At 42.3% G+C, this 26,572-nt stretch overlaps 2 protein-coding genes across 4 annotated transcripts in view; one reads left to right on the forward strand and one right to left on the reverse strand.

The window, feature by feature from the left end:
* Positions 1-381: 381 nt before the first annotated feature.
* Positions 382-19,762, reverse strand: notchl (notch receptor, like). Its single transcript, XM_067447765.1, has 11 exons — positions 19,595-19,762; positions 17,444-17,588; positions 15,385-15,717; positions 12,431-12,657; positions 9,015-9,324; positions 8,804-8,934; positions 7,492-7,550; positions 7,090-7,219; positions 6,518-6,615; positions 5,100-5,431; positions 382-3,141 (listed from the first exon to the last, which is right to left on the reverse strand). The coding sequence occupies exons 1-11, from the start codon at positions 19,650-19,652 to the stop codon at positions 2,622-2,624; spliced, it is 2,343 nt and encodes a 780-aa protein (XP_067303866.1). The 5' UTR covers positions 19,653-19,762; the 3' UTR covers positions 382-2,621.
* A 1,525-nt stretch (positions 19,763-21,287) lies between these two features.
* The window catches only part of tap1 (transporter 1, ATP-binding cassette, sub-family B (MDR/TAP)), a 33,219-nt gene continuing 27,934 nt past the window's right edge, over positions 21,288-26,572 (forward strand). The window contains exons 1-3 of one of the 3 annotated variants that reach the window (XM_067447767.1): positions 21,289-21,499; positions 21,600-21,750; positions 23,935-24,269. In XM_067447767.1, the coding sequence (XP_067303868.1) occupies positions 23,943-24,269 (327 nt within the window). In that variant the 5' untranslated portion in view covers positions 21,289-21,499; positions 21,600-21,750; positions 23,935-23,942. Of the gene's footprint in view, positions 21,500-21,542; positions 21,751-23,934; positions 24,270-26,572 lie in introns of those variants that run through there. The other 2 variants (XM_067447768.1, XM_067447766.1) reach the window with 2 other exon arrangements.

Here is a 26,572-nt window from a genome sequence, read left to right on the forward strand (position 1 = left end):
AAGATATCAGTGGCCATCGGACGATATCAGTGGCCATTGGACGATATCAGTGCCCATTGGACGATATCAGTGCCCATTGGACGATATCAGTGCCCATTGGACGATATCAGTGCCCATTGGACGATATCAGTGCCCATTGGACGATATCAGTGCCCATTGGACGATATCAGTGCCCATTGGACGATATCAGTGCCCATTGGACGATATCAGTGCCCAATTGGACGATATCAGTGGCCATCGGAAGATATCAGTGGCCATCGGACGATATCAGTGGCCATTGGACGATATCAGTGCCCATTGGACGATATCAGTGGCCATTGGACGATATCAGTGGTGTTGGAGCATCTCATAATCATGAAAGAAAATTCCATTACCAACAACTTCATTGTATAAAATACACTTTAATCTAGACAATCTGCATCTCATACATCTCCATGTAATACTATTTCAGTAGGATACAAAATATTATAATATATACTTAACCTATATTATATCATTTTCATGGCATTTCAGCAATAATGTGTTATATTACAGCAAATCAACCCCTAAACTACATAAAGTAAAACATCCAAAACATTACATTCATGATAATATCAATTACACAAAAAAAAAACCAATACAATAATGATAAAAACTTGATAATTCTAAATAAGTTTTATTTTCTTTATTTAAATTGCTTTTGATTTTGGATGAGGACATGTTTTCCTGAGAAAGCCAGAATAAGGTTAGCACCAAGAGCTTTTCATCTGAGCTTCCTCATTGGTCTGTCACCGCTCGTCAAAGTCAAAATATTAGAGATGACCAATCAGATAAAAGTAGGCGGGCATCCAGCAGCGCGACAAGTCAGTCAACGGTCATAAAGTGCGAGATAAGTTGTAAGTAGCTTAACAAAACATTTAATATTTGATAGCTGTTTTAGGATAGACATATATAATCAGGCAAACTAATAAACTTTTGTCTAATTGCGCCATTTTGAAAACAGTCCTGTTACTGTTATTACCTACGTGATTCGATCAACTGCATGTGAGGGACAAAAACAATAACGAAGCCGTTCTCATCAGATTTATAATGAATGCGTACATAGTACATATTGTGAATGAATTTAATAAACTTAGTTACCTAGCTTTCCTGGTAGCCTTCAGTAATTTACATTGTTTAAGAAAATTATTTATAAAACATATAAATATTAGTTAACCCTTTGTTTACCTTCATCACTCACATAGACGACAATGAGAAGACTGTCAATCAAAGTAACGTTAGACTAAGGAAAAAAAGAAAGAGTAATGGAAAAGAGGAGAGTGCAGGTATTGACAAATAATCTAGGGGAGAGTGGGGTAACATGAGCCCTTTATCTTAGCTACTATACACTTTTATTGACCGTATATTTTGGAAACCCATTTAAATGGGTGTAAATTTGGAAGGCACCCATTTACTTTAAAAACTGTTTTTGGCTTGTTAAAGTAAAATTTGAGCATATTAGATGTAATGGGTGTTGTCAAAGCAAATTTGTCCTGGTCAAAACACATTTATGATCCATATTGGTGATTTAGCAATGTATAAAATAGATCGTTTTATCCAAAATGGCGGCTATGGGGCAAAGTGAGCCAAATGATGTGGGGTAAATTGAGCCAGTGTTTTATAGTAACTTACCCCACCTTGGCACTGTAGTTAAGTTAAATATAAACTTGTATAATTTAAATGTAATGTTAAATGGTTTAGTTTCATTTTCTTAAATTTTTTAATTTTTTAAATATTTCTTTTAGTTTATTTGACAGAAACAGTGTAAGTACACCAAATCCTTCTCTGATAAGAACCAGAAGATGCTATATCATTCAGTAGTCCCTAATGGCCTAATATGTTCAACACCGCAGAAAAACTCCAATGCCAAGAACCATCTGACTAAAACACTTATTCGTTTTAATGACATTTATTCATTCAAATTCAGCTTTTATCGTATTTAATATGACTCAACTTTGTTTAGTCTGTTACAACTTTGGAAGGTTACAACTTTGGTGTTCAACGTAATGTTTCAAAAATTCAAACCATTAAAGAAATTGAAATTTCAACTTCATTTGGTTGGTTTTATGTTGTTTACGAAAAGAAATACCGGTAATGACTATTAGTAAAAATGTGATTATTTGAGGTAAATTATCTTTACAATCTCAACTTGGTTTGACTCATATTCAGGTAGACGGTCCGTTAACAGCCGGATGGTTCAACTTACCCACTGACTCGGGTCAGCTTACCCCTAACCTGGGGTAAGTTGAGCCACAAGAACACTTTTTGTAAAAGAAGCCATATTTTTATAACCCTTTGTCATAGATGTATTCTGATATTTTAAAATGAGAGCAAACATCCTAAAACGACTTTAGATCCTCTCATTGCTTTATCTTATCTTGAGGACCACATACGGTTTTTAAAATTGGCTCATCTTACCCCACTCGCCCCCTACTGACGAATTGTTATTCAAATTTTTTGGCCTCTTGAATGCCTTGTATGTAGATTAAAGAAATCCACATTTTATCAGGAGAGCCGAACGCCCCTAAATAGCTCAGATGTCGGATCTCTGTGATTATAAAACCCTAATTGTAAACAATATTTACATTTTTAAATTTAATTTCTCACATACTGCTTTGTATGGAGATGCTGGGATCATTATTGACCCTCTCGCTGTGGATTTTAGAGATGCAGTTCCTTATATTTTCCCTTTCAGAGTCCATATGAGTCAGGCCAAGACTGTTCCCGGCGGCTTTGCTCTCGGATTGGCTGGCTGCTTCTCTTGGGTGGGGCACGATCACTATTTCGACACGCTCATTGGCTGATTTTCCTGCTGGCGCAGCTAAGGACGGCTCTGATTGGTTGCCACTGGAGCGGCGGTTTAGCGCATGTTGTGTACAGGAGAACGAGCGCTGGCGGGGAGCTGGTTGTGGAGACAGGAAGTGAGGCGTTGCTGCCCGAGCAACATCCTGTGTCATCTCCCTCTCTTCATCCTCTGCCTCTGATGTCACTTCCTGGAGAGTGCTGATAGGCCGAGATGGGCGGCCAAGAATCCTGGGGGTGACCAATGCCGTTGCTGATTGGTTGGGGGTTGGACGCCAGTTCTGAGGGGAGGAGCATTGCGCCACGCCCATCTGCCAATCACTGTAGAGAACGAAACATGAGCGAACACGCAAACATGGCAGGCACGGGAACATTCAACATGACATCATGACTTTGCGTAAACATACACGGCACTTTCTAAAGCCAAGTGGCGTATCCGCGTGTGTGTCAACGGCGAAACAAACCATTTTGTGTGTGTGTGTGTGTGTGTGTGTCCACAATGTAAATGGATTTATACTAAATTATGTTTTTTTGAAAATGTAAAAATGCAGAATGTTTCCTGTGATGGGTAGGTGCAGGGGCAGTGTGTGTGTGTGTGTGTGTGTGCGCAATGGGTAGGTTTAGGGGTAGGGGCAGTGTGTGTGTGTGTGTGTGTGTGTGCGCGCGATGGGTAGGTTTAGGGGTAGGGGGCAGTGTGTGTGTATGTGTGTGTGAGATGGGTAGGTGCAGGGGCAGTGTGTGTGTGTGTGTGTGTGTGTGTGTGTGTGTGTGTCTGTGTGTGTGTGTGTGTGTGTGTGTGTGTGTGTGTGTGTGTGAGTGATGGGTAGGTTTAGGGGCAGGGGAAGTGTGTGTGTGTGTGTGTGTGTGTGTGTGTGTGTGTGTGTGCGCGTGTGCGTGCGTGATAGGTAGGTTTAGGGGCAGTGTGTGTGTGTGTGTGTGTGTGTGTGTTTGATGGGTGTGTGTGTGTGTGTGTGTGTGTGTGTGTGTGTGTGTGTGTGTGTGTGTGTGTGTGTGTGTGTGTGAGTGATGGGTAGGTTTAGGGGCAGGGGAAGTGTGTGTGTGTGTGTGTGTGTGTGTGTGCGCGTGTGTGTAACAGGAAAAAGAAAATTGTTATGAATTGTGCCAAAATGTTAGTTTGTTTTATAATAATTTCCATTAAGAGTATATTGAGTGCATCCAGGGATATGGGGACACCTACAGGTGACTAAGGTAAATTATAACGAGTCAGCCATTTTCTCCTCAGTCGCATTAAGCTGTTGAGGAGAACGCCCGGTAACGTTAGGTGTAAAATCTCTCTCCGGTCAGACAAATAAAATATAGTCAGAAATGATCTTTTAAGGTCAAAATTGTTCTTTAAAAAGTGTTTTGAGTTATAAGTGATATAGGATTGACTGATAATCTTTCTCTGTATTTTCTTGTTGCTTATTTTTACACTTGCATTTGTTTCTGCCAGTTGTGTGACCGGATGAGCTGTATATTACATCTTTGTGGTGTCATTTCATGTGTTTCAGTAAACACGAGTGAGCTCAGTTTATGTCTCCGTGTGGTCCTTCCCGGGAGGGTCGAAATACAAAGAGCGAACCAGAAAAGAGGGGTTACATGTGCGTGTGCGTGCGTGATAGGTAGGTTTAGGGGCAGTGTGTGTGTGTGATGGGTGTATGTGTGTGTGTGTGTGTGTGAGGGAGTGATGGGTAGGTTTAGGGGCAGGGGAAGTGTGTGTGTGTGTGTGTGTGTGTGTGTGTGTGTGTGTGCGTGCGTGATAGGTAGGTTCAGGGGTAGGGGCAGTGTGTGTGTGTGTGTGTGATGGGTAGGTTTAGGGGTAGGGGCTGTGTGTGTGTGTGTGATAGGTAGGTTTAGGGGCAGGGGCAGTGTGTGTGTGTGTGTGTGTGTGTGTGCACTCTTAGAAGAAAAGGTTCTATCGGCGCTACGTATTTGGAATCCTTTAACGGTTATATAAAGAAGTATAGTTGAGTATACTCCAAAGAACCTTTATGCTAAAAGGGTTCGATATAAAACACAGCAAAAAAATGCATTTCTCATTTTAAAAAAAAGCATTTCTTATCTTAGCAAAAAAATTCTTAATTTTGAGTAATTTTTCCCCAAAATAAGACATTTACTCTTGCTTGTCTAGTAAATACTTCTTGTTTTAAGAATGTTTAGATGTTTGGACTTGAAACAAGACAAAAATACAAAGTAAGAAAAGCATATTTTGCAGTGTACGCCATTTCATGAGCTCAGTCTGGAGCATAATGCGCGCGTGAGGAATTGTCGCAACTTACATCGGTGGAGGTGTTGACATCCCCCTGTGACCTATGACCCCTGAGAACGAGGCACTTCTTCCGGGCAGACACGGAGGCGACGCGACCCAAGGAGAAAAGCCGTAAGTGCGATCGTCCCACAGCAGCTCCGTGGAGGGATCCAGAGGGACCGCCCTCTGAACTCTGTGAGCCAATAGGAGCTCGAGGACCTGATGATGTAATCCCTCCCGAGCCACATCCAGAGGCCGCCGCCCTTTGCAGTCAGACAGATCTTGATTGGCCGAGTTAAGCAGCAGGAATCGTGCGGTGTCATAGCAACCGTGAAGAGCCGAGAGAAACAAAGCCGTTTCACCCTACAGACAAAAGATTATTTACATTTTTATTACATTATTATTAGTCCATCCATCCATCCATCTGTCATTCTTTCTATCGTTCTTGTGTGCTATTCTGACCATCCATCCAACCATCCACCCATCCATCCATCCATCCGTCCAACCACCCATTCAACCATCCATCCAACCAACCATCCATCCATCCATCCATCCATCCACCCACCCATCCACCCAACCACCCATCCATCCATCCATCCATCCATCCACCCAACCATCCATCCAACCATCTACCCAACCATCCATCCATCCACCCACCCAACCATCCATCCAACCATCTACCCACCCATCCATCCACCCAACCAACCATCCATCCATCCACCCAACCATCCATCCATCCAGCCATCTACCCAACCATCCATCCACCCACCCATCCAACCATCCACCCAACCATCCACCCAACCATCCACCCAACCATCCACCCACCCATCCAACCATCCATCCACCCAACCAACCATCCATCCACCCAACCATCCATCCATCCATGCATTCATCCATCCGCCCAACCATCCTTCCATCCAGCCACCCACCCATCCATCCAGCCATCCATCTTACCATCCATCCATCAACCCTCCATCCATCAATCATCCACCCACCCACCCATCAATCATCCACCCATCCATCCAACCAACCATCCACCCATCCATCCACTCACCCATTCATCCATCAAACCATCCACCCATCCATCAATCCATCAACCTTCAATACATCCAACATCCACCCATCCATCCATCCATCCAACTATCCATCCATCCATCAACCTTTCATCCATCCATCCATCCATCCAACCAACCTTCCATCCATCCAACCAACCATCCACCCATCCATCAACCTTCCATCCATCCAACCAACCATCCATCCATCAACCTTCCATCCAACCATCCATCCAACCAACCATTCATCCATCCATCCATCCATCCCACCATCCATCCATCCAACCAACCAACCATCCATCCATCCATCCAACCATCCATCCATCCAATAATCCATCCATCATTTATGGGATTGGCTAGGAAAAGATAGAACATACGAACATGAGCTTTTCTTTACCTTATGGTCCTGTAAGTCCACTGCAGCGCCGTAGCGAATGAGAGTCCGTGTCAAGGGGAGGTGATTTACTGAGCATGCCCAGTGGAGGGCAGATCTCCCTGGATGAAGAGTTGGAGAGAGAGAGAGAAAGAGAAGAGATGCGAGAAGGAATTGATCGATCAGTGAAAGGGTGATCAGGTTAAGGCATGTCGTGGCGCACAGAGGGGTCACAAAAGAGTGGACGAAACCAAAACATGACGTGAGGAATGTGTTATGGGAAAGAAAACAGGAAGCCATCGACCATGACCATAAAAGAGGGAAATGTATGAGAGAGAGAGAAACAAAGGCATGGAAGGTTAATACATTATTCCCACATTGACCGGGGCGCTACAGCACATTAACTCTGTTCTGAATCAGACGTGTTTATTAGGGGAGCTGGAGTGAGGCGAGGGAAGCGGCAGTGGGGAGTTCAGGACAGGACAGAGAAAGGGACAAAGAAAGGGCAAAATTACATTACTCCCCAACTGCAAAGGAAACAAACACTCTTCCTGAAGACCACATGCAACAGAAGAGAACATCAATGATGCTCGTACCCGTGTGGTCGGTGTTATTGACCGGGACTCCAGCTCTCAGCAGCTCCAGAACCACTCGGTCAAGCCCGCTTCTGACCGCACGGATCAGCACGACCGAGCCATCCGGACCACACCACTGCACCGGAGCGCTCTGAGAGACGACAGCAGATAATCAGCTCAGATTGGCCGTCCCCAAACTGTTCCCTCAAAGTTGGGGGCATGAAATTGTCCAAAATGTCTTGGTATGCTGAAGCATTAAGAGTTCCTTTTACTGGAACTAAGGGGCCATGCCCAACCCCTAAAAAACAACCCCACCCCATAATCCCCCCTCCACAAAACTTTACACTTGCACTTTGCACAATGATACAGCATGCAGAAATATATAATGCAGACTGATTGTTAAAATCAGGAAAATTAGCTCACACTTCTTGGTGGTCGTTGAGGTGCAGCAACAGCATTCCTTTCCCATCCTCTAGGGGGAGCTAAAGAAGAGATTACAGAGAAACATGATGAAGTACAGTGGCTGTGTCCCAATTCTCCGCCTATCTGTCCTGCGTAGTGTGAAAGGTTAGACTTTCCCCTTTTCATAGTACATTGAAAATGAAATGCATATATTGTTTAGATGATTTTCAAAGGTTGCGTTCGGGACGTAAACTTCAGTTGGAAAGATTGTTTACATGATTCTGTTTAGATTGAATCATCACTCAAAAAAATTGGCATTTTACTTTGGAATATTTTATTTTTTAATATTTATTTATTAATATTTTGAATCAGCTTTACATTTTATATTTTTAGTTTCTTTTTAGGTTAAGTTTTTGTAAAGTTTTAGCAATTTGTGTTTTGTTTTTTATTAAATATTGCTATTTAAATGGTGCGTTTCATTAATTAAAATTGCTATAATTAGATAGTTTAAACTTAACCTAAATTATAGCAATTTTAATTAATGAAAATGCATTTACATTTACATTTAATCATTTAGCAGACGCTTTTATCTAAAGCGACTTACAAAAAAGGGGAGAGTAATTGAAGCAACGAAACAGACAAGGCCAACAACCTGTAAGAGCTGTAAGAAATCTCAATTAATTAGCACAGTACACAATTTTTTTTTTTTTTTTTTTTTTTTTTAAATAGACATCTACAACAAAAACTCACGTACGCAAAATGCCGAACACTGGATTTTGATAGCTATGAAAATGCATCATTTAAATAGCAATATTTAATAAAAAACAAAACACAAATTGCTAAAACTTTACAAAAACATAATCTAAAGCGACTTAAATGTACTTAAATTAAAATACAAAAAATAAAGCTAAATAGAAATATTTAAATATTATATGAAAATGACAAAAAGCCAACTAAAATATACAAACCATACTAAAACAAACCAAAATGAAAATTGAAAATATAAACTTAAAAGCTAATAAAAAAAAGAAAAAATTATAATATATATATATATATAATAAATAAATGTATATGTATATAATTTATATCTATATGTTATATTATAATATATATATATATATATATATATATATATATATATATATATATATATATATATATATATATATATATATATATATATATATATATATATATATATATATATAAAATCTGTAATCTTTTGAATTTACAAATTTGTTTCCACTGACTTTTTTCCCCCATTTTAAAGTAAAAATAAATATGTTATCAGTATAAGTATGTGCGGTGGCTGCGGTCTGTTCCTCATTCTCACCCAGCATGCGGGGCTGTTGGAAGTGTTTTGGTTCTGGGGATCTGTGGTCACAGATCGTCTTGTTGATGTCCTCCATGGAGCTCTGGGTCACGTCGGTGTCACTTCCGATGTCTAGTTCCTTCCTCAAGGGCCTAAAATCAGCGAACAGTCCCTCCCATCAGCGCCATTTCCTCCCTCACTAACACAGTGAAAACTCTTCAAAGACACTCACCGCATGCGGATAGCATCCTCGCCGAGAGGCTCCTTACGTCTCTTTCCTGATTCCTTTCCTTTCTTGCTTTTTTTTGTCCCATTTCTGTCTTTATCTCTTCCTGATCTGCTTCTGTTCTCCTCAGAGCGGCGAATCCAAGCCTTGCTTTCGGTGACTGTGGACCTGTGCCGGATCCTCTCGCCTCCCTCTCGCCGCTTTCTTCTCCTCTTTAACCACAGGAACATCAGTGGCACAATCAGGACAAGAGCCACACCGAGGCCAGCCGCCACGCCGACCACGGGCCACATCCAGGCAGGAGAGGCTCCATGAACTGAAACATGAGGTTTAGCATGTAAACGATGCTCATAAACAAGACAAAACTTCTCTGAATCGTCCCCTATCCCCTATATAGTGCACTGTCTGATCGTCCCCTATCCCCTATATAGTGCACTGTCTGATCGTTCTCTATCCCCTATATAGTGAACTGTCTGATCGTTCCCTATCCCCTATATAGTGCACTGTCTGATAGTTCCCTATCCCCTATATAGTTCACTGTCTGATCGTTCCCTATCCCCTATATAGAGCGCTGTCTGATCGTTCCCTATCCCCTATATAGTGCACTGTCTGATCGTTCCCTATCCTCTATATAGTGCACTGTCTGATCATTCCCTATCTGTATAGTGCACTGTCTGATCGTCCCCTATCCCCTATATAGAGCGCTGTCTGATCGTCCCCTATCCCCTATATAGTGCACTGTCTGATCATTCCCTATCCCCTATATAGTGCACTGTCTGATCCCCTATATAATGCACTGTCTGATCGTTCCCTATCCCCTATATAGTGCACTGTCTGATCGTTCCCTATCCCCTATATAGTGCACTGTCTGATCGTTCCCTTATCCCCTATATAGTGCACTGTCTGATCATTCCCTATCCCCTATATAGTGAACTGTCTGATCGTTCCCTATCCCCTATATAGTGCACTGTCTGATCGTTCCCTATCCCCTATATAGTGCCCGGTCTGATCGTTCCCTATCCCCTATATAGTGCACTGTCTGATCATTCCCTATCCCCTATATAGTGAACTGTCTGATCGTTCCCTATCCCCTATATAGTGCACTGTCTGATCATTCCCTATCCCCTATATAGTGCACTGTCTGATCATTCCCTATCCCCTATATAGTGCACTGTCTGATCGTTCCCTATCCCCTATATAGTGCACTGTCTGATCGTTCCCTATCCCCTATATAGTGCACTGTCTGATCGTTCCCTATCCCCTATATAGTGCACTGTTTGATCGTTCCCTATCCCCTATATAGTGAACTGTCTGATCGTTCCCTATCCCCTATATAGTGCACTGTCTGATCGTTCCCTAGCCCCTATATAGTGCACTGTCTGATCATTCCCTATCCCCTATATAGTGAACTGTCTGATCGTTCCCTATCCCCTATATAGTGCACTGTCTGATCGTTCCCTATCCCCTATATAGTGAACTGTCTGATCGTTCCCTATCCCCTATATAGTGCACTGTCTGATCGTTCCCTATCCCCTATATAGTGCACTGTCTGATTGTTCCCTATCCCCTATATAGTGCACTGTCTGATCATTCCCTATCCCCTATATAGTGAACTGTCTGATCGTTCCCTATCCCCTATATAGTGCACTGTCTGATCGTTCCCTATCCCCTATATAGTGCACTGTCTGATCATTCCCTATCCCCTATATAGTGCACTGTCTGATCGTTCCCTATCCCCTATATAGTGCACTGTCTGATCATTCCCTATCCCCTATATAGAGCGCTGTCTGATCGTTCCCTATCCCCTATATAGTGCACTGTCTGATTGTTCCCTATTCCCTATATAGTGCACTGTCTGATCATTCCCTATCCCCTATATAGTGAACTGTCTGATCGTTCCCTATCCCCTATATAGTGCACTGTCTGATCATTCCCTATCCCCTATATAGTGCACTGTCTGATCGTTCCCTATCCCCTATATAGTGCACTGTCTGATCGTTCCCTATCCCCTATATAGTGCACTGTCTGATCATTCCCTATCCCCTATATAGTGCACTGTCTGATCGTTCCCTATCCCCTATATAGTGCACTGTCTGATCGTTCCCTATCCCCTGTATAGTGCACTGTCTGATCGTTCCCTATCCCCTATATAGTGCACTGTCTGATCATTCCCTATCCCCTATATAGTGCACTGTCTGATCGTTCCCTATCCCCTATATAGTGCACTGTCTGATCATTCCCTATCCCCTATATAGTGCACTGTCTGATCCCCTATATAGTGCACTGTCTGATCGTTCCCTATCCCCTATATAGTGCACTGTCTGATCGTTCCCTATCCCCTATATAGTGCACTGTCTGATCGTTCCCTTATCCCCTATATAGTGCACTGTCTGATCGTTCCCTATCCCCTATATAGTGCACTGTCTGATCATTCCCTATCCCCTATATAGTGCACTGTCTGATCGTTCCCTTATCCCCTATATAGTGCACTGTCTGATCGTTCCCTATCCCCTATATAGTGCACTGTCTGATCATTCCCTATCCCCTATATAGTGCACTGTCTGATCGTTCCCTATCCCCTATATAGTGCACTGTCTGATCATTCCCTATCCCCTATATAGTGCACTGTCTGATCCCCTATATAGTGCACTGTCTGATCGTTCCCTATCCCCTATATAGTGCACTGTCTGATCGTTCCCTTATCCCCTATATAGTGCACTGTCTGATCGTTCCCTATCCCCTATATAGTGCACTGTCTGATCGTTCCCTATCCCCTATATAGTGCACTGTCTGATCGTTCCCTATCCCCTATATAGTGCACTGTCTGATCGTTCCCTATCCCCTATATAGTGCACTGTCTGATCGTTCCCTATCCTCTATATAGTGCACTGTCTGATCATTCCCTATCTGTATAGTGCACTGTCTGATCGTCCCCTATCCCCTATATAGAGCGCTGTCTGATCGTCCCCTATCCCCTATATAGTGCACTGTCTGATCGTTCCCTATCCCCTATATAGTGCACTGTCTGATCGTTCCCTATCCCCTATATAGTGCACTGTCTGATCATTCCCTATCCTCTATATAGTGCACTGTCTGATCGTTCCCTATCCCCTTTATAGTGCACTGTCTGATCGTTCCCTATCCCCTATATAGTGCACTATGTGTCATGTAAAACAGTAAATGTGTGAACAAGTAAGCAATTTGAGCCCCATCTCCAGAAACTCATGTAGCGGGCGGGGCTTCAGATTCTAGTGAGCATTTGATTGGACAGAAAATCAGATGAGAAGCTGGAGTGCATAAGAATAGATTATACTAGGTCACATATTCATACTAAAAGCCAAAACACTTCTATTTTGATCTAATGGGGACTTTAAGTGTCTGAATATATGCTTATGTTTTGGCAAAGTATAATGAGAACATACTGTTGCGCTCCTCTTTTGGCAGTTGCACCTCCTCTCTGGCTCCTATTTCCTCGTCGACTCCATGCACACTGATCACAGCCGCCTGGATCTCTGGGATCATGGGAAAAGGGGCGTGGTTCAGTGCCAGGACGGTGCGCAGGAAGTGTGCGGCCTCGACGGCGTACGGGAAACAGGTGGAGGGAAGACGGGAGCAGGCTCGGTTATCCAGCTGGAGGAATAACACTGACCTTGAGTGAAAAAATACACAGGCAGTCAGCACAAATTTGGGAAACAGACCACTGATTATTGAAAGAAAACCCATGATAATCAGGTATTATACAATAATACACAAAAGAAAGTGCACTCAATTAGACACAATAGTAAATTCGAGAGCTCGAAGAGACAGGGTGGAAAATAGCTGTGCAAAACTACATTTTGGGGTGTATTTTGTTTGAATTATATAACGAGAAATTTTGGTGCCTATAACTTTGATTAAAGGACCACTCCATTGTTTTTAGAAATAGGGCTTATTCAACTTCTTTTCTATATTTAGATATGTGGGCAAATGCTTTTTTGTCTCAGTGCATGCATTGTTTTAGTTTGGCAGGGTCATCGCTAGCTTAGCTTAGCATAATGAATGTAATCCTATGTTGCCAGCTAGCATGTCCCGAGTAAAAGTTATCCAAGCATGTTTCGAAAATGCTAGAAAAATGCACAAAAAGCACACCTGATTCTTCTCATCAGAAGACCTGTTGGCCATTAGTCGGTACAGACGACAGAACGGCCGTCTCTTTTCTGCACAACGGAGGAAATCCTGGAGCTGTTTTGAACATTTTATGAGCTCTTCATGAGTTCTCAGCTGGTTAAAATAATGCCACATGTACACGCATAAAATGACCGCGTGTAATCCGGCACACAGCGTTGTTTTGAATGTTCGCTAAGCAGCTCCTACGTCATATAAGTGGACCAATCAGGTTGTGAGCGTCTCCCTGTGCCTTTGGTTCGGTAACTTTAGGTTTGCTGTTATAAATGCCAGTGTGAACGCTAAGCGGACCAGGACTATATGTTTTGTTTTTGTTTTTTGGTCCGGACAAAACGAACCAAACGAACCGAACTACAAGTGTGAACGCACCCTTAGACTAGGTGATTTCCTAGGCAGATATTGACTTGGGATATATTAGGGTAAAGCAAAGGCGAAGCGCTCAACACACTGCGATCGCTTAACAGCCGGAGGACGAGGATGAGAGCCGTGATATCTCTGCGCCCAATAGCAGTGCTTCTCCTGTGCTTGGCACTTCAGCCAATAAAAATACAGGAAACTACATTTGGCCATCTGACCAATCTAAGACCATTGTGTTTTTCAAGGGTTTGGGCTTCATAGAAGCAGGAAGCAAACGAGCCGTTCAAAGGACAGACAGCGGTGTGGAATAAAGGGAGAATAGAAGAAAAATACGGCTTTTAAAAAAAAAAGACGTATTAAGACCATAGACAGTAAAGGAAATGGACACAGCGACCCCATAGACTTCAACGGCGAAAAGTGAAGTCAATTAGGAGCAGTCCCTTCCTGATGGCTGAGCGAACTGCGCAGACTCATGCTGCCGTCACGTGCTATCGGAATTATCGTAAATACGAGCTTTCGAGGTAAAATTTACACATGAACGCCCTCTGATGTCGTGTTTACCACTGGGAAATTTGGAAATAATTTTGATACCCAAGTTCCAGAGATGGGCGTAGCATAACCGTTAAAAATGGCAGATGGGAGATGAATTTCTCCTGTGGCAGGTGTTTTATTCGGGGTTTTTTCCACAACAATTTCATTGTCTTGTCGTTAAAGTAGTACATATTTACATAAATTAATAATAATTTGAAGCATATTGTGTATTTTAAGCACATCAAAAATCGCATCTAGTTGAGCATCATTCCAGAATAGTGATCCAGAAAAGAAGCTATACAATAGCATCGTATATGGCTGACTATGTCTAAAACTATTGCCATTTTAGTCTTTAAGCAGCCTTTATTGTCTACATTATGCCTTTATTGTGAATGTGATTATAAACGATATGCTTTTGTGTTGTGCTGCTATGTTTGCCTTTGATTTTCTGGGACAGGGAAATGACTGAAATGGTGATGATAACATTTTCTAAAGACGCACAAAAGTATGAACCTGGCGTCCTCCATTCTTTCCGACAACAAAGCATCTGAAATCAACAAGCTCATAATCACGACTTCTGAAGTGGGAAGTAGGAAACTTCCGATAGCAAGTGAAGGCAGCATCAGACTGAGCTTGAGGACGTAGATGTGACGTGAGCCTCCTGTCTGACAGCTGTAGGTCTTCTAGTAGTTGTGGAAAGTGAAAGCTAAATCACGTTGTTTAAATATTTTCTCCCGTTGCTTTTGGCTCACTATGAGCTTCTCCCCATTCTTCCCCCTTGACTTTATCGGACTTTATGTCTCCACGTCCCCCCGACTGCCTTATAGACAGTAAAAGATTGCCTGCGAGCGTCTGCTCCTGTCTATACGGTAATTTCTCAACTGTGCGACAGAGTTGCGTTGGTTATGACGCAATAGTTTGCCTATTTTTACAAAAGCAGCTTCTACGGGGTGGTAGTATAAGATACAAGGTAACGGAGCCTTTTATACATTGTCGTGTTTCTTTAGAAATAAACAATGGACAAATGTAGTCTTTAAACGCCTCTGATGTAAAGTTATTCACTGTCAAAGTGACGTAAAAATGAATGGCAGTCAATGGGATGCTAACAGCAGGTGATGGCTTGGTTAGCAATGGGAGTGCCCTATGGCAGGTACGCTTTCCGAGTGCTAGATTACCCCCTTGATTACGACATGTTATACTGCGCCCCATTAATGCAACCAAGCCTAGAAAAAAACCACGGAACCACCCCTTTAACATGGATTATAAAACCATCAAATAAAAAACTGAAGTGTAGAACATGGCCTGTTGTGACAGCATCACTCACCCATTGCTGTCGTAGGACGGCGTTTGAGCGTACAGCTTGGCCAGCTGCTGAGAGTTCAGTGTCAGGAGGTCATCACTGGGCTGGAGAGGAGCCATTCCTCTGAGTTTGACGCTGGTCTGGAGGACAGTGCTTAAGGCCCAAAGCAGAGAGCTGTTCTGGGTCTGACCCCTCTGGAATGGGACTCTAGTGTGGAGTATGAGGCTTCCTTTGGCCCAGACGGGATAATGCTTTTTGTGGCAGTCCGAGCCGTCCCATCCACAGGCCGCGGTGTTGCAGCCCTGGTCGCAGTAGCCATTATCATAATGATTTCGGCAGTATTGAATATGCCCTGAACTGAGAGAAACATGATACGCTCACATTTTACTTCAATCATATATGTAGTACATACACCAATCAGGCATAACATTATGATCAGGTGAAGTGAATAACACTGATGATCTCTTCATCTCCTGTTAGTGGGTGGGATATATTAGTCAGCAAGTGAACATTTTGTCCTCAGAGTTGATGTGTGTGAAGCAGGAGAAATGGGCAAGCGTAAGGATTTGAGCAAGTTTGACAAGGGCCAGATTGTGACGGCTAGACGACTGGGTCAGAGCATCTCCAAAACTGCAGCTCTTGTGGGCTTTTCCCGGTCTGCAGTGGTCAGTATCTATCAAAAGTGCTCCAAGGAAGGACCAGTGGAGAACCGGCCACAGGGTCATGGGCGGCCAAGGCTCATTGATGCACGTGGGGAGCGAAGGCTGGCCCGTGTGGTCCGATCAAACAGACGAGCTACTGGAGCTCAAACTGCTCCAGAAGTTAATGCTGGTTCTGATAGAAAGCTGTCAGAATACACAGAGCAGCTCAGTTTGTTGCGTATGGGGCGGCAGAGCCGCTGACCAATCAGGGTGCCCATGCTGACCCCTGACCCCGCTGAAAGCACCAACAGTGGCACGTGAGCATCACAACTGGACCACAGATGAAAGAATGTGGCCTGGTCTGAGGAATCACGTCTTCTTTTACATCACGTGGATGGCCGGGTGTGTGTGTGCGTGGCTTACCTGGGGAACACATGGCCCCAGGATGCACTATGGGAAGAAGGCGAGCCGGCAAAGGAGTGTGATGCTTTGGGCAATGTTCTGCTGGGAAACCTTGGGTCCTCCATCCATGTGGATGTTACTTTGACACGCTCCACCTACCTAAGCATTGCTGGGACCATGTTCAGCCTTTCATGGAAACGGTATTCTGGTGGCTGTGGCTCTTCCAGCAGGATAATGCTCCTGACACAAAGCACAAATGCTTCAGGAATGGTTTGAGGAGCACAACGACCAGTTTGAGGCGTTGAATTGTCCTTCAGATCTCAATCCAATCGAGCATCTGTGGGATGAGCTGAACAAACAACTCCGATCCATGGAGGACACACCTCGCAACTTACAGGGCTTAAAGGATCTGCTGCTAACATCTTGGTGCCTGATACCACAGCACAACTTCAGGGGGTCTTGTGGAGTCCATGCCTCGACGGGTTAGCAAAATGTTATGCCTGATTGGTGTACAATCAAATTGCATTTAAATTATTATTATTTAATAGTCCACTTCAGACATTCTACTGACTATTAGCAATTCCATGTCAACTAGCAGTCATTAGATTATAATTATTAGTAACTGTCTGCTGAAATACACTTTATTTTGATGCTCCTCAACAGACATACTTACTGACTATTAATAACTACATGTCAACTTATTCTACTAACCCTAACCTAGCAGTCTGCTTATACTCTGAGAGTTAGTTGACATGTTTTTTATACTTAAGGCATAACCCCATTAAAGTGATTTAATGCATTATAATTGTGTTAGAATGATATAGAATCTAAAAAAAAATAAAAAAAAAATACTGGGCTGTTTCATTACAAATATGGACCATTTAAAATTTAATTTAAAAAATGTAACCCAACGGTTGGGTTATTTGACCCAAATTTGAGTTGAAACAACCCAGAATTGTTTAGAAATCATACTTCATAGAGTTTTCCAGTTAGCTGGTTTGTTTTGTGTGATATTAGCACGTGTTTTGTTGGTTTCTTACATGCAGAGGCCTTTTTCTTTAAGGCAGTCGAATCCGTCTCTCAGACAGGCAGAGCTCGAGCATTCCTGATCACACACACCGTTCCCAAACTTGGCCTGGCACGCTTTTCCTGCCTCACAGCTGCTGTAGGGATCGCTAGAGGAGGCTTTTAGGAAGAGAATGAATAGTGGAACCATTTGAAAGAGTCTCTTCTGCGCACAAAGGCTGCATTTATATGATCAAAAATACAGTAAAACTGTGAAATATTCCTCAACTGTAAATCATCTGTTCTCTATGTGACTATATAGTAAAGTGTGATTTATTCTTATGATCAAAGCTGAATTTATCATCATTACTCCAGTCTTCAGTGTCACATGATCCTTCACTAATCATTCTCATATGAGGATCTGATGATCAACACACATTTATGATTATCAGTGTTGAAAACATGTCATATTTGCATGAAAACAAAGTTCTTCTGAAAGTTAGTGTGATCCCCAACAAGACGTTTAGATCATATAATGAAGTTGAAATGTTACATATAATTAGTTCTCAAGTCTGTTTTTGAGCTCTTAAAGGAAATTTGTGATCATACTGCCGGGGGGGGGGGGGGGGGGCAGATCTTTGAACTGAATACCAGGAGAAACAGGAAACTAGGGCCATGACACAAACAGGAAGTTGCCAGGCGCGATGAGCGGCAACAGGAAATGGGAGTGGATTACTGTAGCGAATAAAGAGGGACAATAGCTTTGACAGGTGTGTGTGTGTGTGTGTGTGTGTGTGTGTGAGTGGGCAGCAAGATATGATGACTGAACAATAGAATAGTTCTGTACAACTTTTAAATTGTATACATTTTATATTTGTACTGTAATGATATATATATATATATAATTGTTTTTTTTTTTAAATCAAATACACTCACCTAAAGGATTATTAGGAACACACACTAATACTGTGTTTGACCCCCTTTCGCCTTCAGAACTGCCTTAATTCCACGTGGCAACAAGGTGCTGAAAGCTGAAACCAATTTGAAATAATTGGAGCTTTGTGACATGGTGCATTATCCTGCTGGAAGTAGCCATCAGAGGATGGGTACATGGTGGTCATAAAGGGATGGACATGGTCAGAAACAATGCTCAGGTAGGCCTTGGCATTTAAACGATGCCCAATTGGCACTAAGGGGCCTAAAGTGTGCCAAGAAAACATCCCCCACACCATTACACCACCACCACCAGCCTGCACAGTGGTAACAAGGCATGATGGATCCATGCTCTCATTCTGTTTACGCCAAATTCTGACTCTACCATCTGAATGTCTCAGCAGAAATCGAGACTCATCAGACCAGGCAACATTTTTCCAGTCTTCAACTGTCCAATTTAGGTGAGCTCGTGCAAATTGTCGCCTCTTTTTCCTATTTGTAGTGGAGATGAGTGGTACCCGGTGGGGTCTTCTGGTGTTGTGCCCATCCGCCTCAAGGTTGTGTGTGTTGTGGCTTCACAAATGCTTTGCTGCATACCTCGGTTGTAACGAGTGGTTATTTCAGTCAAAGTTGCTCTTCTGTCAGCTTGAATCAGTCGGCCCATTCTCCTCTGACCTCGAGCATCAACAAGGCATTTTCTCCCACAGGACTGCCGCATACTGGATGCTCTTCCCTTTTCACACCATTCTTTGTAAACCCTAGAAATGGTTGTGTGTGAAAATCCCAGTAACAGCAGATTGTGAAATACTCAGACCGGCCCGTCTGGCACCAACAACCATGCCACGCTCAAAATTGCTTAAATCTCCTTTCTTTCCCATTCTGACATTCAGTTTGGAGTTCAGGAGATTGTCTTGACCAGAACCACACCCCAAAATGCACTGAAGAACCGCCATGTGATTGGTTGATTAGATAATTGCATTCATGAGAAATTGAACAGGTGTTCCTAATAATCCTTTAGGTGAGTGTATATATACAGCTCTAGAAAACAATAAGAGACCACTTAGAATTGAGAAATCAATGTTAAGTGGTCTCTTAATTTTTCCAGACCTGTATATATATTCACAAATGTAATTTCAGAAGTATTACAGATGAATCCTTTACTGTCTCTGCTGGAGTGGAACCCAATCCTCACTTCACAAGATTGTGTGTGTGTGTGCGTGTGTGTGTGTGTGTATGTGTGTAGTTTGACTCACCGTGAGAGAATCTGCCGAGAGCCCATGAGAGGAAGCCGAGTCTCAGTGTGAGGAGCATGGCAGAGCTCAGGACCGTCTCTTCTTCAGCCTAGGACAGGACCGCGCTCGGCTCCTCTGATCTGGGATGCCGTGTGTATCGGTGCGGTGCGAGTGTGTGAAGTGTGTGAACGCTCATGTCTACACCCACCCTGAGTTTGTCCCTAATTTTTGTTTCAGAAGCACAACGGATATCTGGACAACTTCCTGCCACTGTGTGGAGAAGAATAGGAGCGAGTGCGTATGTGTGTATTAGAGATTTTGTGTGTGTGTGTGTGTGTGTGTGTGTGTGTGTGTGTGTGTGTGTGTGAGAGAGAGAGAGAGAGAGAGAGAGAGAGAGAGAGAGAGAGAGAGAGAGAGAGAGAGAGAGAGAGAGAGAGAGAGAGAGAGTGTGTGTGTGTGTGTGTGTGTGTGTGTGTGTGTGTGTGTGTGTGTGTGTGTGTGTGTGTGTGTGTGTGTGTGTGTGTGAGAGAGAGAGAGACAGAGAGAGAGAAGGTGTGTGTGTGTGCACTGCAAAAAAAAATGCTTTTCTTACTTTTTTTCTTTTTTCTACGTATTTTTGTCTTGTTTCTATTCCAAACATCTAAAGATTCTTTAATCAAGAAGTATTTACTAGATAAGCAAAAGTAATTGTCTTGCTTTGGGGGGGAAATTATCAAAATTAAGAGTTTTTGCTTAAAATAAGCAAAATATTCTGCCAGTGAGGTAAGGAAAATAATCTTAAACCGTGTGTGTGTGTGTGTGTGTGTGTGTGTGTGTGTGTGTGTGTGTGAGAGAGAGAGAGAGAGAGAGAGAGAGAGAGTGTGTGTGTGAGAGATAAATAGATAGATAGTGTATTAGAGAGAGAGAGAGTGTGTGTGTGTGTGTGTGTGAGAGATAAATAGATAGATAGTGTATTAGAGAGAGAGAGAGTGTGTGTGTGTGTGTGTGTGAGAGAGAGAGAGAGTCAGTGAGTGAGTGAGTGTGTGTGTGTGTGTGTGTGTGTGTGTGTGTGTGTGTGTGTGTGTGTGTGTGTGTGTGTGTGTGAGAGAGCGAGCGAGCGTGTGTGTGTGTGTAACGGGTTAGGTTTAGGGGCAGTGTAGGGGAATAGAATGTAAAGTTTGTACAGTTTAAAATCCATTACGCCTATGGAAAGCCCCCACAATTCACAAACACTCTACGTCTCTGGTGTGTGTATGTGTGTGTGTCTGTGTGAGAGAGAGAAATAAAAAAGGTCATTAACGCAGGACTCAGAGTTTGACCTACTGGACTGTGTATGAGTTATTGTGGTGCATGAATTGTGTTGAAGGAAACTTAACAATTGAACAATACCCCCCCCCCCCCCCATCCCCCGCCCCCCACAAATACACACACACTTCCTTGTGTTCAAACTAGATTGTAATAAGTCATGTACATTTGCCTCTCAGATCTTTTTTTGGTGTCATGCAAAAAAAACAAGTTAAATTACAGTAATATATGAACAAACATCATAGCAAGTATCATTAATATATAATATACAATATTTGATCTGCAAAAATATTTAAATCAATAAATGGAAACAGAAATATTTTCTCTTGGTCTCATCATCACACACTCCATCCCAGTAGCTGGCGGAATATGGACCATGAGCCTGCCAGCCGCCATTAAACAGAAGAAGAAGAAGAGAGAACAGACCGCAGGAGTTTCGAGACGCGTCTTAAGACGTGACGCGAGAGCGCTCGACACACAAACATCTAAAAGGCGCAATTTCAGCGCTTACAACCGCAACACGCAAGAAATGAGTCGTGTGTGTGTCTCTTTTTAGAGACGTGCATCATTATTTATATTTATAAGACAAGCCCGTAGTGATTGGCCAGCCTGCATATCAACGTTTGACTGTGAGCCAATGAGGTAGGACTGTGTGACCAACGTAACGGTGCGTAATTAATATTCATGAGTGTAGCCCATTTGGGGGTTTCCTTGCAGTTGCACTTCTTACTTTCGCTTTCAGATTCGGACCTTTTATGGAGGTTCGTGCAAAGCATTCGCATCGCTGTTGTTTAGTTACTCATTTAAAACTATAAAATATTAAATAAATGTGACGGCGACACTAAATATCATCGATAACATTTGAAAGAGTTTCTGCTGTATCCACTGACAAGGTACGTATGTTTCCTTCGTTTTTTTCAATGACATATTGTTGTCTGAATGCGCTTCTGCAAAATCTTTAAACATAATCAATGTTAAAGTAATTCTCTACTAACTAAAACGAATTGCTTAGTTATTAAAAGCACTAATAAATAAGCACATTTCATTAAAATACAAATTCATTTTAGACTGAAAGTGAAAGTGATTTATCTGAAATCACAATAAACAAAATACCTTTTTTTTTTACTTTAAACTTTCCCCATGGAAACCACCCCTTTTAAAACCAGACCTGACTGGTTTAAAATGGTCTTCCAGTCTGGCCAAGCTGGTTTAAGATGGTCTCAGTTTGTTTAAGCGAGTCTTGGCTGATTTAAGATGGTCTTCCAGTCTGGCTAAGATGGTCTTAGTGGGTTAAAGATAGTCTTAGCTGGTTTAAGATGGTCTTCCAGTCTGGTTTAAGATGGTCTCAGTTTGTTTAAGCGAGTCTTGGCTGATTTAAGATGGTCTTCCAGTCTGGCTAAGATGGTCTTAGTGGGTTTAAGACCGTTTTAGCTGATTTAAACTGGTCTTCCAGTCTGGCCAAGATGGTCGTAGTGGGTTTAAGATAGTCTTAGATGATTTAAACTAGTCTTCCAGTCTGGCTAAAATGGTCTTAGTGGGTTAAAGATAGTCTTAGCTGGTTTAAGATGGTCTTCCAGTCTGGCCCAGATGGTCTTAGTGAGTTAAAGATAGTCTTAGATGATTTAAGCTGGTCTTCCAGTCTGGCCAAGATGGTCTTAGTGGGTTTAAGATAGTCTTAGATGATTTAAACTAGTCTTCCAGTCTGGCTAAAATGGTCTTAGTGGGTTAAAGATAGTCTTAGCTGGTTTAAGATGGTCTTCCAGTCTGGCCCAGATGGTCTTAGTGAGTTAAAGATAGTCTTAGATGATTTAAACTAGTCTTCCAGTCTGGCTAAGATGGTCTTAGTGGGTTTAAGATAGTCTTAGATGATTTAAGCTGGTCCTCCAGTCTGGCCCAGATGGTCTTAGTGAGTTAAAGATAGTCTTAGCTGATTTAAGCTGGTCTTCCAGTCTGGCTAAGATAGTCTTAGTGGGTTTAAGATAGTCTTAGATGATTTAAGATGGTCTTCCAGTCTGGCCAAGATAGTCTTAGCTGATTTAAGCTGGTCTTCCAGTCTGGCTAAGATAGTCTTAGTGGGTTTAAGATAGTCTTAGCTGGTTTAAGATGGTCTTCCAGTCTGGCTAAGATGGTCTTAGTGGGTTTAAGATAGTCTTAGATGATTTAAACTAGTCTTCCAGTCTGGCCCAGATGGTTTTAGTGGGTTTAAGATAGTCTTAGCTGATTTAAGCTGGTCCTCCAGGCTGGCCCAGATGGTCTTAGTGGGTTTAAGATAGTCTTAGCTGATTTAAGCTGGTCTTCCAGTCTGGCTAAGATAGTCTTAGTGGGTTTAAGATAGTCTTAGCTGATTTAAGCTGGTCTTCCAGTCTGGCCAAGATAGTTTTAGTGGGTTTAAGATAGTCTTAGCTGATTTAAGCTGGTCTTCCAGTCTGGCTAAGATGGTCTTAGTGGGTTTAAGATAGTCTTAGCTGGTTTAAGCTGGTCTTCCAGGCTGGCCAAGCTGAGTGGTAACATGCAGTGATGCCAGTAATGCGTTAGTGTAATCTGACGATTTTTTTCTAGTAACGAGTAATCTAACACATTACTATTTCCTAACCAGTCATCAGATTAAAGTAATTTATTTTAGTCATTTTACTCAGTAAAAAAATAAAAAAATATATTTTTGCTTTCTTCTTGCGTCTCGGGGAGTATTTTTTCAGGAAATATTTTTTAATTTCAACTTAAAATGTCTGGAGATACACTGTTGACGTTACTGTTAAAAATGCACTTCAATAAAGTGAGTGTTGGCAAAAACGGCTGTCATTTCAATGTTGAGGTGGCAGGGGTGCTGTCGGAAACTGCTAAATGTAACTAATAAAGTAACTTGTAATCTTACTTAGTTACTTTTAAAATAAAGTAATCTGTAAAGTAACTAAGTTACTTTTTAAAGGAGATTACTTTTTCAAAGTAACTGTGGCAACACTGGTAACATGATAATGATATGTGATGATACCATAAACACATTAAATGCACACAGAACTCTGGTTGTTTGTCATTGCAAAAGTGTATTTGATTTGTGACTTCCTCCTAATGTTTGGCAGTGCTGGTGATGAAGGATAAGATGGCTGCTCCTCTGTTCGCCCTGTTGGCCTTGTGCCTGGATGTGTTTGCAGTGATGTTTTTTGGTGTGATCCAGCTTTCCCCATCCTTCCTCAATAATGGCTTCCTCATGCTATGGGTCGGCGGACTGGGCCGAACCAGTCTCCTCCTCTTCGTCTCCTTCGCCTATTCTGGCACCCCGGCGTGCATGAGAGGATTCGAGGGGGTCCAGACGGCTGTAGTTCATGGCCTTCTCTATCCGGTGTATATCTCCTTCCTCTGGGCTTGTGGCTGGTCGACTGTGGAGCTGGTGTGGGGTTGGCACACTTGGCAAGGGGTAAGATGTGCTTGCAAACATTTATCCCTCTGGTATTGTTCATTTAAAGGGATAGTTCGCTTTAAAATGAAAATTATGTCATCCTTTACTCACCCTCAAGTTGTTTCAAACCTGTATGAATTTCTTTCTTCAGCTGAACACAAGGGACATTGTTCATTTTTTGAAGAATGTCAATAACCGAACAGTTAACTGGAGCCATTGACTTCCATAGTAGGAAAAAAAAATACTATGGAAGTCAATGGCTCCAGTTAACTATTTGGAGTAAGAAAACAGATTCTTGTGCTGTTCTTTAGGTCTGTTATAATGAGTATACTGCAATATTACAACTCTATTTGGTATAGGAGTCAAAAACAAAGTTGTTTAATCAACTAAAATCTGTTCAAAGATTGTCGGTCAATCCCTTCAGAAGCTTTATGTGTCTACTTAACTTGCTAAGGTTGGCTAATAATATGATTTCTGATCCTAATCATGTCCTACACAATGAGTTTGATTTACTACCATCAAATCGGAGGAACAAAGTCCCAGATTTAACATAGTGAGGCTGAAACACTCTTTTATCTTTAAGCTGAATAAATCCCTTAAAGGGTTAGTTCACCCAAAAATGAAATTTAGACCCCTCCCCCTAATGTCGCTCCACACCCGTAAGACCTCCGTTCATCTTCACACACAGTTTAAGATATTTTATATTTAGTCCGAGAGCGTATGCAAGTGTATGCACACTATACTGTCCATGTCCAGAAAGGGAATAAAAACATCATCACAGTAGTCCATATGAGACATCAGTGGGTTAATTAGAGTCTCTTGAAGCATCCGAAATACATTTGGGTCCAAAAATAACAAAAACTACGACTTTATTCAGCATTGGCTTCTCTTCCGGGTTTGTGTTCAATCCTCAAATAAAGATTCAAACGGTTATGAATCAGTGAATCGATTAATGATTCGGATCGCCAATGTCAGGTGATTTCAGCAGTTTGGCACGTGATCCGAATCCTGAGTCAATACGCTGATTCAAGACCGTTTGAATTTTCTTATTATGCTATATATTTTATATATTTAGAAACCATATAACCATATAATGAGGAGGATGGTTTTAACAGTCTGTGTTTTTACCCTGTGGCTACTGTGATCTTACATTTAAATGAAACTGGCCTACAGTTAAAGGGGGGGTGAAACACCCAGTTTCAGTCAGTGTCATGTCAATCTTGAGTACCTATAGAGTAGCATTGCATCCTGCATATCTCCGAAAAGTCTTTATTTTTTTAATAATTATATAAGAAAGATGCGCTGTTCCGAGTCTTTCCGAAAAAAGCCGAGCGGGTGGGGGCGTGTCGTGTGAGCGGAGCTAAATAATGACGTGTGCAGCAGCGCGCTGTGTGTTGAGTCGAGTGCGTCGTGAAGCTGTGTCATCCCTAACAGCGGGAAAAAAACTTTATTCAAAATAAAAATATGGCTTTTAATCAGATACAGCCATACATCTATGATCCGGAATCAGACCCAGAGGCTGCAGTTGAACAGGAGCAGCAGCAAAAACGACTAGAGCAGGACGTCTCTATGTGGTACAAGTTATACACTAACTATATAATATGCTTAGCGGCTTGTGTTATTTACATATTTATACTTGAATTATATCGTCGTATTTTTGTCTTTGAAGGTGTACATGTGGGAAGTGCAGTTGTGCACGTGTGTGTGTGTTTACGCGTGGTTTGTGTAGACAGTAAGCGGACTAAAAAAAACACAGACATTTGAAGCAGTCTCACTCACCCTTCTAACGTTGGGACTGCTCCATCATTCAGCATTAGGCGATTGGGAAAAGCCGGCGTCGAGCTGGGCCTTGTTTATGAAACAGTCGGCACCGAAATGCAGCGAACAGATATAAACATTCGCGCAACTCAGTTGCTGATCCGGAAAAGCAAATTCCATCCACTGTTGCCTTACCGCGGGGTTTTGGGGAATCTGTGCAGGACTGTCTTGGTCTGGCAACCAAAAACGCACTTTTTTGGTGACATTGTTGTGTGCTATGTGTAATTGTCACCTGTCCAGCATCCTACAAGCCAGCGCTTTGATGGGCGTAGGCTGTTGCTTTCGCTCTCTCTCTCTCTCTCTCTCTCTCTCACGCGCTTCCGGTAGAATTGTCCGTAAGGCCCATACAAGGAAATTCCGCCCCCATTAACGTCAAAGGGGACGCATGATCGCAAAAAACTTGCCGAAACTTATGACTAACCGGAAGTAGTATTTTTGACAAAGAAATACTCCCATCAAACGTCCACCTTAACTTTTGAAACTTTGTCTATGTTTAGGATGGG

Source organism: Pseudorasbora parva, chromosome 7 (assembly GCF_024679245.1).
Source record: "Pseudorasbora parva isolate DD20220531a chromosome 7, ASM2467924v1, whole genome shotgun sequence".
NCBI classification, from domain to species: domain Eukaryota; kingdom Metazoa; phylum Chordata; class Actinopteri; order Cypriniformes; family Gobionidae; genus Pseudorasbora; species Pseudorasbora parva.